At 37.0% G+C, this 14995-nt stretch overlaps 1 protein-coding gene across 1 annotated transcript in view; it reads left to right on the top strand.

Annotated features, from left to right (window-relative positions):
• The window catches only part of LOC134743987 (acyl-CoA Delta-9 desaturase-like), a 48788-nt gene that overhangs the window by 25681 nt on the left and 8112 nt on the right, over positions 1 to 14995 (top strand). Inside the window, exons 2-3 of the mRNA XM_063677622.1 lie at positions 2554 to 2873; positions 6237 to 6367. Coding sequence (XP_063533692.1) covers positions 2555 to 2873; positions 6237 to 6367 — 450 coding nt within the window. The 5' untranslated portion in view covers position 2554. The remainder of the gene's footprint in view (positions 1 to 2553; positions 2874 to 6236; positions 6368 to 14995) is intronic.

A 14995-nucleotide genomic window follows, 5' to 3' on the forward strand; every position in this document is an offset into this window, starting at 1 on the left:
TACAGTGGTATAGGATTGCCTGCGAAAATCCGGTCACAAATAAGGATTGCCAGGCTTTTTAATAAAATAAGAAGGGAAGACTTAGCGATAACTTAAAAAACGGTTTAACTGACCACGATTGTTTAACTTTTGTTGAACGTGTTTATATAATTTTATACATATAATTGGCAACCAAACAAACTCTTGTGATTGATATACAACAAATTGTGTCAAAATATTTTCAATAATGTTAATATGCAGAGAGGAAAATTAAGACTACGTTTGTGTGAAAAGGTGATTTCGCACGGGTCCTCCACTTTCGTCTTAAACACGGCAACCACATAATAGTGACAGGAAAAAGATAATTGATTCATGTTGTACAAGTTGTATACTTTCCATTGGAACTTATTTCGTTTGTCAGACAAGTCGGTGAAATTTTAAGTACTTTTTTTTTAATTAATTAAAAATTGCCTTGACGATATTTCTTTAGGCAATCCTATTTATTTATGTTCAGGAACATATTTTCTTCATAAAATATAAATTTCATCCGTCAGACGTATCGGTGAAGGTCGGTCGACCATATATAACGTATCTCCTACTATTAATAAAGACACGAGAGTTAAATTGGATCACACGTGTACTGTTTATCTTATTCCTGATAAGTTTATCAGGCATTATTTGCGGATAAGGATACTATGAGTATAAGGAGTAAGATAAACGGGACACCTGTGTAAACCGGAAATGAATGGGGCAACTAATCGTCTAGCGTGGTGGGCGCGACTTGAGGAATGATTCACGCCGCGTCTGGCTGTCTCACATACCTTAGTCTCTTTACCCCTTATTCATAAAACTTTAAGTACAAGCCTCAATTAGTTAATTTATGTTTTATCCCTTTCTTACATATACATTAAGTCAAAATGACAGATTAAGGGAGACGATTTAATTATTAGGTAATTGAGCCTTGTCGTGCATTTATGAATAACACAATTTATGTTTACTAATCACATTACACCGGCTATAGCAAAAGTTCTCAGACGATGTTTCGCGTCGTTTCGTTTATATTTTCGAGCACGACATAAACTATATAATCTAACTATGTATCGTTCCAATTAGTACCTACAGTAGAGTCCGTAATAGTTTACAGGTTAACATAGCTTCACAAGTTCGTAAATTTGGCAATTCAGAATATGTACGTAGAATTGCCAAATTTAGGAACTTGTGAAGCTATTGTAACCTAGCTATCCAGGTATCGGTCTATTATCAATAGCCAATTATTCACAACACACGCCTTATTGTGATTTTTTTAATGAAATAGGAGGCGAACAAGCAGATGGATCACCTGATGGTAAGCGATTACCGCCGCCCATGATAGCTGTGCGACTTAGGTATATTAATGTTATATATAATGTCCTATAATATTTATTTATATATTATTTTATTAAAAATTACACGTGATATGTGACTTGATAGGTCTTTTAAATAACATGACTTCAGAATTTGGAAAGTTTATGCCTTAAATCTCATCTGTGGCATAAAAAATGAACTAAATATAGGCAAACACTTTTAAACAAAATTTCCGTTATCAAACAAACAAACGTAATATATTAGGTCGTCAGATTTTATATTATGTAATGGGTCTATTGCCTGAAAAAATAATCATTCATTCATTAGATTAGATTTAGATTTATTTATTTCAGGATAATAATTACACTATAAATTTTCATTAATGTCAAAATTATGCTTATCTTCCTTTCATGAACGTTAAACATTACATACTAAAAAATATAAAATAAATTAAAATAATTTTCTCTCCCAATAAGGATCGTCATATAAGTATGTATAAACAAAAACATACATACTAATATAGGTAATAATAACTCCGAAGAATATGCGTAGATGTTGACCTCACCGACATAAGAATTAAGACCTAAACTGACGCTAAGTTCTTTAGATAGATTAGCAGATAATTTAGGATAAATTTAATGTCTAGGCCAGGAAATGAATGCCCAAAAAAAGCTATGGAGGGAAATGCTTGGAACACAATTTTTGACTTCGTACCTTTGTTTGGACTAGTTAGGAGGTGAACATATCAAAAGTCCCCGGCCGTAACCCTGGTGCTGGGGGGAGAGTGGGGTTTGAAGTTCCATTTTTCGGTTTTTCGATTATATCTCGGAAACTATGCGTCTGAGCGACATGGCCACTTATACAATATGAAAAGTGATTTAATTTGTTACAAGTTTTATTAAGTCAAGTTTTTCGATAATCTTAATAAACCTTATAACAAATTAAATCGCTTTTCATTTTGTATTAAGTGGCCATGTCGTTCAGACGCATATTTTCCGAGATATAAACGAAAAATCGAAAAATGGAACCTTCAAACCCCACTCTCCCCCCCAGCACCAGGGTTACGGCCGGGGACTTTTGATATGTTCACCTCCTAACTAATCCAAACAAAGCTACGAAGTCAAAAATTGTGTTCTTAGCATTTCCCTCTATAACTTCTTATTGCTTGGCCTAGTCAGTGATAAGAATATATATATTGCTGTAAGTACTTATCTATTTTTTTTATTCCAGAATGGCGCCCGCGCAAAAGAACGTCGACGCCGACGTGTGCGATAGCGACCTGCCTTCTCAAATCAAAATGAGGCTTATGGCTACGGACAGTAAGAGCCAAAACCGAGAAGAACATTGTGATAACAATAATTCCATGGACAATATTAGTGAGAAAGTGAACGTAGATACAGGGTTCAACTTACAAAAATACGAGGCTATGGAGTTCAAATCAAAGTTTAGATGGCCCGATCTGACAGTACAAGTGTTGTTGCATTTAGTGTCTATTTATGGACTGTACCTGATAGTTACATTTAAAGTAAAATTCTTAACAACGATTTTTGGTAAGTGTTTTGTATGATAATTTTTAACCTAAATATTTTTAAAGTTTACATTTTATAATATTCGAAGAAGTTGAAGCAAGAAGATGGTTGAAAGTGTGGTGTGCTGACGCGAGTATTAGTGCCGGTTGCCCCATCCGCACTTGATAGCAGTGTTGGCCGTCATTGTTAATTTTAATTAACCATTGATCAATTTTATTAACCATTAGTTCCGCCATTAACCAATTGCATTAAAGTCGGATGACCAAAACAGCGCGTGTCTATGTTGCACCAAACCTAAGTTCCACTAGGTACTGCCAGGGTTCAGCATCAGCTCTACCATGGGTACCGCTCTCCTAAGTGCTCATGAAGACGAGTCGGGTGACTAAAACAGCGTGTGCCTATGTCGCACCAAACCTTAGATGCACTAGGTACTGCCAGGGTTCAGCATCAGCTCTATCATGAGTACTGCTCTCCTAAGTACTTATGAAAACGAGTCAGATGACTAAAACAGCGTGTGCCTATGTTGCACCAAACCTTAGTTCCGCTAGGTACTGCCAGGGTTCAGCATCAGCTCTATCATGGGTACTGCTCTCCTAAGTGCTCATCAAGACGAGTCGGTTGACTAAAACAGCGTGTGCCTATGTTGCACCAAACCTTAGATCCACTAGGTACTGCCAGGGTTCAGCATCAGCTCTATCATGAGTACTGCTCTTCTAAGTGCTCATCAAGATGAGTCGGGTGACTAAAACAGCGTGTGCCTATATTGCACCAAACCTTAGATCCACTAGGTACTGCCAGCGTTCAGCATCAGCTCTATCATGAGTACTGCTCTCCTAAGTGCTCATCAAGACGAGTCGGATGACTAAAACAGCGTGTGCCTATGTTGCACCAAACCCTAGATCCACTAGGTACTGCCAGGGTTCAGCATCAGCTCTATCATGGTTACTGCTCTCCTAAGTGCTCATCAAGACGAGTCGGATGACCAAAACAGCGCGTGCCTATGTTGCACCAAACCTTAGATCCACTAGGTACTGCCAGGGTTCAGCATCAGCTCTATCATGGGTACCGCTCTCCTAAGTGCTCATCAAGACGAGTCGGGTGACTAAAACAGCGTGTGCCTATGTTGTACCAAACCTTAGATCCACAAGGTACTGCTAGGGTTCAGCATCAGCTCTATCATGGGTACTGCTCTCCTAAGTGCTCATCAAGACGAGTCGGATGACTAAAACAGCGTGTGCCTATGTTGCACCAAACCCTAGATCCACTAGGTACTGCCAGGGTTCAGCATCAGCTCTATCATGGGTACTGCTCTCCTAAGTGCTCATCAAGACGAGTCGGATTACCAAAACAGCGTGCGCCTATGTTGCACCAAACCTGAGCACCACTATGTACTGCCAGGGTTCAGCATCAGCTCTATCATGAGTACTGCTCTCCCAAGTGTTCATCAAGACGAGTCGGATGACCAAAACAGCGTGCGCCTATGTTGCACCAAACCTAAGTTCCACTAGGTACTGCCAGGGTTCATAAGGAGGATGAGTAATACATACTCTAAACTTTTACAAGTTCAGTCTTGCAGACCTTTGATCCCTTGGACGCCTTTATAAAATTATGATATTTCTTCTTGTTAATTGTTAATTATCAATCCACATTTTTAATTTTTATTAAAAATTGATTTAATTGTTAATGGTTTGTAAACCATTAACCATTAGTTTATTTTAATTGTCAATTTTTCGAAATGAATTAACATTAATGGCCATTGATGTTAATGGCCATTACTAATTCATTTTCCGTCAATGGCTAATGGTTAATGGCCATTAACCTTTTCAATGGTTAATTTTTAATGGTTAATGGCATTAGCGTTCGGCCAACACTGCTTGATAGACTGATTAACGTCACCCGGCGCGCCGCGGCGGTTTACTATGAAACTTTCCATACAATAAAATTTTGCGAACTCTTTAACGATGACAAACAGTTTGGTGCAACCGACCCTTAATGTCACGAAGAAATAGTATTTTATACAGTCGTGATATAATACTTTAATACTTTTTCTACGAGTCATCTAAAATAATACTTTTGCTACTATAAAACCTAAATAAAAAAGAAAATTAGGTAATTATATCAGTAGTACAAAAGACATCAACGCGTCGACAGTCGCGCGTTGGTGTCTTTTACACTGGACCGCGGTGCCATGTGTTTGGTCAATGGATACTTCACAATCGTCATGAAAGGCTACTAAGTAGAAAAAAACATAATACCAAATGGGCATGGAGGAAAAATGAGCCGTATGCATTTCAGTTTGGTTCCTTTGTACAGAAAAAAATTTTTTCGTCAAAACGAATTTTTAAGTTTTTGACAATATAGAAACTTTCAGTATGCACCACGCTGAGTGCCGGCCTTGCTTAACAATTCGAGTACCTACGTACCTAGTAGGTAATATTATCTAACGACGATGATTACCCTCGAGGTGTCTCCATACTAACCCACTCAATTATTGCACGTGTTGGTCTAACCGTCAAATCACTTGGAAGGTTCTAGTTTGATAGTTGGACAAGCGCAAGCGTGCAACTGACTAACACAGGCGCTATTGAACGTGCATCCGTTAAATGGAATAAATCTTATTGCTCGTATTAAGCATATTACACTAGTGGAGCGCTGGTGGTCTAGCGGTAAGGGCGTGTGACTTTCATTCCAGAGGTCACGGTTTCAAACCCCAGCTCGTAATGAGTTTTTTGGAACTTATGTACCTACGAAGCATGACAACATGGTGAGGAAACCGGGCTAATCCCAATAAGGTTTAGATTACCCTTTGGGGTTGGAAGGTCAGATGGCAGTCGCTATCGTTAAAACTAGTGCCTACGCCAATTCTTGGGATTAGTTGTCAAGCGGACCCATGTGAAAGCTTCACGCTTAAACCGCTGAACCGATTTGGACAAAATTTGGTACGGTGATAGTTTAGGTCCCGAGAAAGGACATACCTACCTACCTAGGATAGTTTTTATCAATTATCATCATCATTCCACGCAGACGAAGTCGCGGGCAGAAGCGAGTAATCAATAAATCCAAAAAAGTCAAACGTAACCTATATACTAGGGGCATAGCTATGTATAATATACATCAAATTATATAAACATATTTCCCATAATGTACAGAGATAAAAATTGGGACTACATTTGTACGGAGAAGCGGCCGTTCGCTTTCCTCTTAAAACCTCATTCCAATGTTTTCGCGCATTAAATTTCAAATTCAAACTGGTGTTCCAATTTCCAATGGCCATCGCGCCTGTCATGCGTGGTGGGACTGGTGGGGCACCGATGGCGGTGGTAGCTATGACACTCGTCACATCTCTCATCTATCATCGGTTAAGCTGTTCATGTATTTTTGCAGCATTCCTGACGATTTACACATCGGGCTTTGGCATCACAGCGGGCGTGCACCGACTGTGGTCGCACCGTGCGTACCAAGCCCGTACGCCGCTACGGGTGCTACTGGCGCTGCTCTTTACCATCACCGGACAGGTATGAAGTATATCTGTCATATGACTGCGAACCTCGAAAACAAACCTTGTTGGTATCATAGTGGGGTGTGTGTAATGAATCACCTGGAAAACTACTCTAATAGTCAAACTATTAGGGCTTGGTTTTCGGTATTACCTACTGGGTGAAGAAGCGTCACGTAACCGTTTGGGGGTGTTACTGTTTTCCCAATCAATTTGATGAGTGCACGCTTAATTAGATTAGGAACAGATCTAATTATTAAGTACTTGACTGTACGCGCCCCTAAGTCGTAATAAGTTTCAACCCCATATAGCAATATACAATTTTTACATTCGTATACAGGGTAGGGTGGGTCATTTTTACTTTTTTTAGGGGGCACAGTAAAAAAGGTGCCATTTGGTAATTAATTATTGCACGTATTTTTTATAATGAAAATGAAAAATTAAAAAATATTTATTGGTTTTTTACAAGTAGTTTACAATATGGGATGGGATCTTCTATGAAGCAGCAGATATGCTTGTGATACAGAAAACCCTGCTCTTCCAAAAACGCAAGGGTATAAACCAATATGTTTGTGTTTTTAAATTAAGTTCTTAACACTTAAATCTAAAACTAAATAATTATTTTATACCTACAAAATTTTATTTTTAGCTTTAATTTTACTGCCTCCGGATTTTAGTTAAAGTTTCAGTTAAAATGTATGGACATTGTAAAAAAAAACATGTCTTTTTGACTACTTTTTTTCTTAATTTATTGGCTCTGAACCTTTACCATGCTATTTCGAGCCAATAATGGTATATCTTTTTAACTAAACGTTGAATTGAGGCAATAAATAGATTTAACATCACAGCAGACCATACAAAATGTAACCGGAGGCAGAAAATGAATTCCGATTACAAAATAATTTGAAATACTGTTTATTGGCGTTATTTCTTAACTTTTTATAACTGTGCCCGAAGGATAACTCATACTTTTATTTCTCCATTCACGAGTGACCCACCCTAATGCAGGGGTGCTAAGGTAACAGTTCTGCTGACTGCACAGTAAGACTATTTTTCTAGTCGTCGAGTATAATCCGTGTATTACAACTTCATATGCAACACTACAACCTTACTCTTTTCAACGTTGGATAGTCTATGGCACTTCCGACTCAAGCATAAGAATTTTATCGATACGGTTTAGTCAATTATAAAAAATTTGAAAATAGAACTTCTTACATTTTGATAAAATATTTCTTGTTTAAAGAGACTCGATTCAATGCAAATTAGCCTACTGAAACACGCTGCTGCGTCGCATTCTGCTTTGTGATTGGTTGACTAACAAAAACATTTCATTTTGTGTTGTAGTAGAAACAATTGTTTCATAAGTCAGAAACGCGCATGTGACACCCTTCATATAGCAACATCCATACCCTACGAAAACCGCTTAGCGTTGCTTGTTAGTCTCGATAGGCTACGGTGGCCAAAATCGAGAAAAAAACTGTCTTAAAATTGAATTTAGCAAGGAGCAGGTATCAGGTTCTCATGAGTTACGAGGAGGTGTCGTTGACCAACCCGCCGGGGGCGCCGGGCCCGGCGGCCGGGGCGCGTATGAGTGTGAAGGTATCGCGGGCTGCGGCAGCTCACGTATCTTAGCTGTATACTTTTGGTTTGTTTACCTATATGATTCTATTAGTTGAAAGTATTATTTTTTTGTCTCGTAGAAAAAGTATTGTATACAAGTTTTTCAATCTCGTACCTTAACTTAAGCAACTCAGCAAGCTTCGTTGCTTAAACACGGTACTCGACTGAGAAGCTTTCTGTTATATCACGATTGTATAAAATACGATTTATACATTCAAAGATGTAATTTGATGCATGGTTTGTTGACCTTTAGTTCTTTTGTGTTTACCTAAATGTGAAACAAGGCGGTTGCATGTCCTCTGGCTATAAATGTCAGTCTAGTGGGAGCACCCAGCTGTATTTTATGCCAAGGAGGGTTCAATTAAAAATCTATGTTTCTGGCTAAATTCTATTTATGCGAAAACTGAAACTGGTGCGTGCGGTCCTGGCCAAATTAAAACCTAAACCTGAATCTTTTAGAGAGCGATTCCACGGTTCCATAATATATCGGATTCTTTATTAATTTTCTGCTATGTATGTGGAGAAAATAAAGCCTTGTTTTATTTAATTACATCTTGTTTACCCAAGCATATGGTGGACTCTGGACATTTCACAGAACCGATATCATGAGCTCCAAAAAACTAGGATCTGCACCCGTAGCTAAAAAAATGGTGCTTGCTCATTAGGCAAATCGCTCGAAAAATTAATCCAATGAACTTCTATACATATGGTTAACGATAAGACAACATTTGTTCGATATTACTTACAATAGGTATGTCGGAAACTTGAAACCGTTAGGTACACGTGACTATGGCGATTATCTGCCTCAGCTCATTTCACGTATAACTTTGCTGCTATGAAAATTATCAGGCAAATTCGAATGTGCACTGGCATCAGAGTGATATCTGAATGATGTCATTTAGTTATCGTGCGTCTCGCTCGCGCCAATATATACATGTTCGGAGAAGTACGAGAAAAATGCACGATTACTGAATGCCATCTGCCATCATATAGATGCCATATTCTGACGTCAGTGTACGTTCGAATTTAACCGATTTTGAATCTCGGCGGCGCTTAGAGCTTGATGCCAAGCGCGATAGAATAAAAGCCAGACCACCCGCGGCAATACCCTATAACTTTGTTACTGGTGTGCTCACATGCCCGCAATGTTCGCGAACTTTTAGTAACAAGATAACTACATCAGCCACTTGCGAGCACACCAGCGGCAGCAACGGAGTTGAAAGCAGTCGCCGTGGCCGAAGTCGGCCGTGGAGTTATTATTATGTTCGAATTGGCTGGGATGGAGAAGAGAAGAAGTTGGAAACTGAAACTGAAAGGAAGTCAGTCCGGGAATTTGAAGAACTGTGTTCACGCGGGAGAAGAGACTCGGGCAAAGGCTAGCTGTTAATAAGAGTAGTTATTGTTTACTTTCAAACTCGTATTGAATGATGCTCGTCCGAACTAAAACTTGATTTACGTTCAGTGGGTATTTATCATGGATTTATTGAAATATTAACCTGTTTGAAAGAACATTCTTTGTTACCATTGAGTTATTAATACTATAGAGACGACATACCAAACAATGAAATTGTCGCAATCACAACCTGTACCACGCGACCAAAAGGTTGTAAGCGCCGTAAAATTCATGGCGCTTACCCGTTTAGGTCGCGAGATTCACGCTCCGCTTCTATGGTTTGATGCCAAAGCGGCAGCAACTCATGGCGCAAAATACTGGTTCTCTGTGTCGGTTCTATACGTTAGTAATAATAGTTCAATGTTTACATACCTGTTTGAAATAAATAGTTAATGTTGAATGCGCTTTGATGTCAGTGTTTGTGGGTTTCTTTTGTTTTCAGTCTACAGCGTTTATTATTGATGTAACGGTAAACTTAAACGAAATAGATTTTAGTGCTATGAAACGAGTCAAACGACTCTTAACAACCTAAGCGTATTTTTTTTTATATATTTTCGAATAGCAATGTATTTACGATACATCGTGATGACTTGTGACAGTTGTGACAGGTATGACGTCGCGTCAGGAAATGCGACGTATTGAGTTACTAGCTGTTGCCCGCGACTGCGTACGCGTGCATTTATATGTTGGTGGTTAGTTATATATTCTTTATGAGCATAGAAGATTATTTAGCAAAAGATATCAATGGGACGGTTAATCATTTGTTAATAATTATACAACGCATGAAATTTGTCTTTCACAAACCACGTAGTTTCTAGCCCCAAAAAAAAAACTGTTCTCGGTATAATCCCTCACAACCCTCTTAGAAAATTTTCAAGTCCACTATTTAAAAAAAAAATCGTTCCCGATGAAAGCTTTATTTATACAAACTTCAAAAACGGTAATATCAGTTTGTCTATTTTAATATAATCCCCTATTACTTACCAAGATTCAAGTTCCTAGCTTAAAAGCAAACCTGTACCACATGTAAAATTACATCCCCTTTTTAACCCCCTTAGGGGTTGAATTTTGAAGAACGTTGAAATAACTTTTTTTTGTAATCTTATACATTGCCTTTCTAAAAAGTTTCGAAGCATTTGTAATGGATTCAAACTTTCAACCCCTTTTTAACCCCTTTAGTGAATTAATATTTAAAAACGCTTAAATTACTTTCTTGTATTCTAATAATATGCCTTTATACAAAGATTCAAGTCCCGTAGTCAAAAAAATGTTTGATCTCCATCCAAATTTTCAATCCCTTTTTATCACCTTGGGGGATGAATTTTAAAAAAGCTGAAATTAGTTTTCTCATCTTTTAATTACATATCTTTCTACGAAGTTTCAAGTACCTAGCCTAATTTTAGGACACTATACACACTTTCAACCCCTTTTTGACCTTTTTAAGGGATGAATTTTTAAAAACGCTGAAATAACTTTTCTTTTATCTTAATAATATGCCCTTATACAAAGATTCAAGTCCAGCACTCACAAAAATACATATTTGATCTCCATACAAACTTACAACCCCTTTTTCACCACCTTGAGGGATGAGTTTTTAAAAACGCTGAAATTAGTTTCCTTGTTTTTTAATACCTTTTTGCAAAGTTTCAAGTTCCTAGCTTAAAATAAAATTACCTACCTACCGCAAAACGAGAAAATCGAAATTTCGTTATCTGTCTCTCCTATACATCGAATATGCAAGAGTGATAAGGAGGCAGACACCGAACTTTAGATTTTCGTGTTTCGAGGTAGGCCCTGTGATTGTGCTAGTAGACACGCCCTCTACGCAGAGTTTTGCGTAATATTCCCTATTGCAATAACAATTTCAGATAGGTACTTAATAAACTATTTTTTCCTTTTTTATTTGCTCCATTGTTACCAAAATACTAAGTGAAATAAATACAATACAGTACAATGCAATATAATTTATATGGTTAATTTTATTAACACAGTAGAATCAGTTAAATGTGGACGAACAAGACTCCATTAAGGCATAGAGTAACTTATACTAGAGCGGTACCGTCATAGTAAATTTTGTAACCCCAGTAAATTCACTGCCATCTGTCGACACACTTTAAAACTAAATATAAATATTTATAAAAATACGATAAAATGTATTTAAATATGGATAAATGATTTTTTTATTTGCATTAATTATTTTTTCACCTCAGGAGCTCGAACAAGCCTACTTTCGTCACTCCCTGGAGTGAGGAAAGTGCGACTTTCCTCACTCCAGGGAGTGAAACAATGTAGCTTTTTAATTTAGTGAAGTCCATGAACTTCATACTTTTATTACATTTTTTTTTATGGTACGGTACGGTACGGTACGGTCCGGTCCGGTCCGGTCCGGTCCGGTCCGGTCCGGTCTCGTATTGTATCGTATCGTATCGTATCGTATTGTATCGTATCGTATCGTACATATTATAATACTTTTTTTCTGTTTATTCTGTGTAATTCGAAATACATTTTAACCTTCAATATGTTCTCACTACTGAGGTGAAAAATTATGTGTGCAACACGAGAGCAAAGTTATTTTACATCTCGTGTTTTTGAGTCCCTCGCTACGCTCAAGATTCTACCTTAGAATCACTCGCTTCGCTCGTGATTCAATTATAGAATCTTTCGCTTTCTCGGGACTCAAAATAAACACTCGCAAGAAAAATTAACTTTCCTCTCTTGTTGCACAAATAACTATTATATGATTTTGACCCATGTTCTTTCACTGGTATGCGTTAAAATTATAAATAACAAACGAAACAGTCAACGCCCTCTATACGAGTGTAGGCCAAAACTAGTGGCGCCATCGCCATGTCGAGAATCAAATTTTCTTGATTTTCGAGGCACGTTTTTTCCTTAGACTGTATCCATCTATTACGGAGTTATATCTATCTTTGATTAAGGCCTCAACTATGTTTAAATAATTATTTTAAATTAGTAAGTACCTCGGTACAATGTACAAATATGTTTATGACGGAGAAATACAATACCTTTCTGGTCCTCGGCAATAATCCTATTCTACACAGTCCGTTTTATTAAGTTTGCCTTCTATAAAGTTGATATTGTATATAAAATACGAACAATTCGTAAAATCGAATTTCAAAAAAGCATGAAACATGTCGCGCGAGTGACTAAAAATATGTGAGTGAAACCGCTAAGGCAGCTAAATTCGTAAAATGTTTTAAAAACTGCCATGCCCGCTAGATAAATCTAGTATGGGCATGAGTAACCGGAGTAACATTTAAAAAGGTTGTCGACCTCGAAAGCCCTTCGTCACTTTCTAAAAATGGTACTCCTAGGCTTGTGTGTACTGTGGTAGGATGAGATTCCGAGAGATATTTTGTATGATATTGCGTCATACCACCTATTCGCATATAACCTAATGTCTATCTAGTCGCTGTTTTGTCAAGCATTTAATAAAACGTTTTTGTTTTAACTTGCAAGTACATATAAACTCAATTCAATTCACAAGTAAGAGTATGTTTAAGACACGTTTAATTTTCCGAATTTTTTTGGGAAAATGATTTGGAATTTAGTAGTAGTAGTAGTAAACTTTACTGTACAAAAATATATATTAAAAATAACATGGTACAAATAATAAGACGTACAAAGGCGAACTTATCCCTTTAAGGGATCTCTTCCAGTTAACCTTAGGAATTTAGTTTGATGTGAGTGACGTCCTCCGCTAACCAGCAGTTGAAATCAAAAAAAAAATTACAATACATAGAGCAAATAGCCTGTACTCAGTGTGACATAACTATTATCCTTATTACTAGATCTGCAGATGTTGATCGGTGGAGGCCACTTTTAAAGTGTGATTAATTGATTACATAAGTGTGATTAAGAGCCCTGTGTTTGATGTGGTACTATAGGTCACTATGCATTTCATTCGCGTTTAAGTTATTTCTACAATATTTATAGGTAGTTGTCGCCTGTGATTTATTTTTCTGCAAAATGAGGCAATGTCGTCTTCTCTAATGAAAAAAACCGGCCAAGTGCGAGTCGGACTCGCGCACGAACGGTTCCGTACCATTACGGAAAAAAACAGCAAAAAAATCACGTTTGTTGTATGGGAGCCCCATTTAAATATTTATATTATTCTGTTTTTAGTATTTGTTGTTATAGCGGCAACAGAAATACATCATCTGTGAAAATTTCAACTGTCTAGCTATCACGGTTCATGAGATACAGCCTGGTGACAGACAGACGGACAGACGGACAGACGGACAGCGGAGTCTTAGTAATAGGGTCCCGTTTTTACCCTTTGGGTACGGAACCCTAAAAATACAGGTCCTGCTCTTTATTAATATATTTTGTACCTACTCAGGTACATTTGAAGTTTAGCGAACCGCATAATTGCATGGGCATATTATTAATTATTTCATTTATAAAGTGGCCATGCAATTTTGCGACTGGGTGTACCTTCGCAATCCTTTTTCCCTTCTAAAAAGCTTTGCTGGACTTGGAAAAGCTTTGACTTTCACGAATAATAGAATAGTTGGTATGATAACCTTATTCTACACAATTTATTGTAGGTATATAAGAATTAGGAACATTATGATTAAAACTATAATTAATAACTAAACTAAAATTAATCTTAGATTTAATAGTGACGTTTTCAATCAAAACGTACCACATTGTCGCTTACCATAAGGACGAAAATCGCTTGTATTTTTATACGAAAAACCTATCAGTGTTCTTATGACAAGCGACAATGTGGTACCTTTTGCTTGAAAACGACACAATATTGTCTTCGGTTACCGCGGTAGTTACTTATGAAATAAAACTATGAAATCGGATTGTATTGCGGATTGGAACGCTGTAAACGGTTCGAAACGTCGGGATGTATTATAAATTCAATATATGCGATTTAATTAGATTCCATATAGTTTTATTTCATAATCTTAGACAATGTATGAACGAAATTCCTCGTGCCAAGCGTCTTTAGCGCACATTCTCGCCTCGCACATTCTGCGGTACCTACACTGGTTGTCAAAGTTACGTTTGAAATTTCAGTTACGAAAAAAGATATATGGCGTCTTATAGCGCCATCTAATTTAGCTGTCAAACTCAGGGGCACCATATTTTCTTAAACTTTACACCTCTTTCATAGTTAATAAGTTCAATAACTCTTTGGATTAGGTAGTGTAACTATTTAACGTTAATTAATAATTTCGATATTAATTACGTAAAGTCGTTTATCTGATTTGTCAGTAATTGAAATTTACACATCGATAAACACCAATTAAATCATTCAGGTGCAAAATTTAAACATTATTATTAACTTTGAAACGATTAGCTAGTTATGAACTTATGAAACTAAATTATTTAATTATTCGAAAATTTTACAAACGTTTTAAATTTGCGCTAAAATGTAACAAGCTGTAACTCGTATCTTTTAAATTTTATTTCCAAAAATAACTTTAATTAAACAACCGATGGGCAACTTGGGAAACTTTATAATCGATAATCTGACAATAATTTTAAAATAAACGCTGGCAGAAAATCGAACCAAATTCTGTTTTAAAACTTATTGTTGAAACCATCAATATATTGTTTTTTTATTTTATTATCTCTATATAGGATTTACGTATTTGA

This window comes from Cydia strobilella, chromosome 1 (genome assembly GCF_947568885.1).
Source record: "Cydia strobilella chromosome 1, ilCydStro3.1, whole genome shotgun sequence".
In the NCBI taxonomy this organism is placed as follows: domain Eukaryota; kingdom Metazoa; phylum Arthropoda; class Insecta; order Lepidoptera; family Tortricidae; genus Cydia; species Cydia strobilella.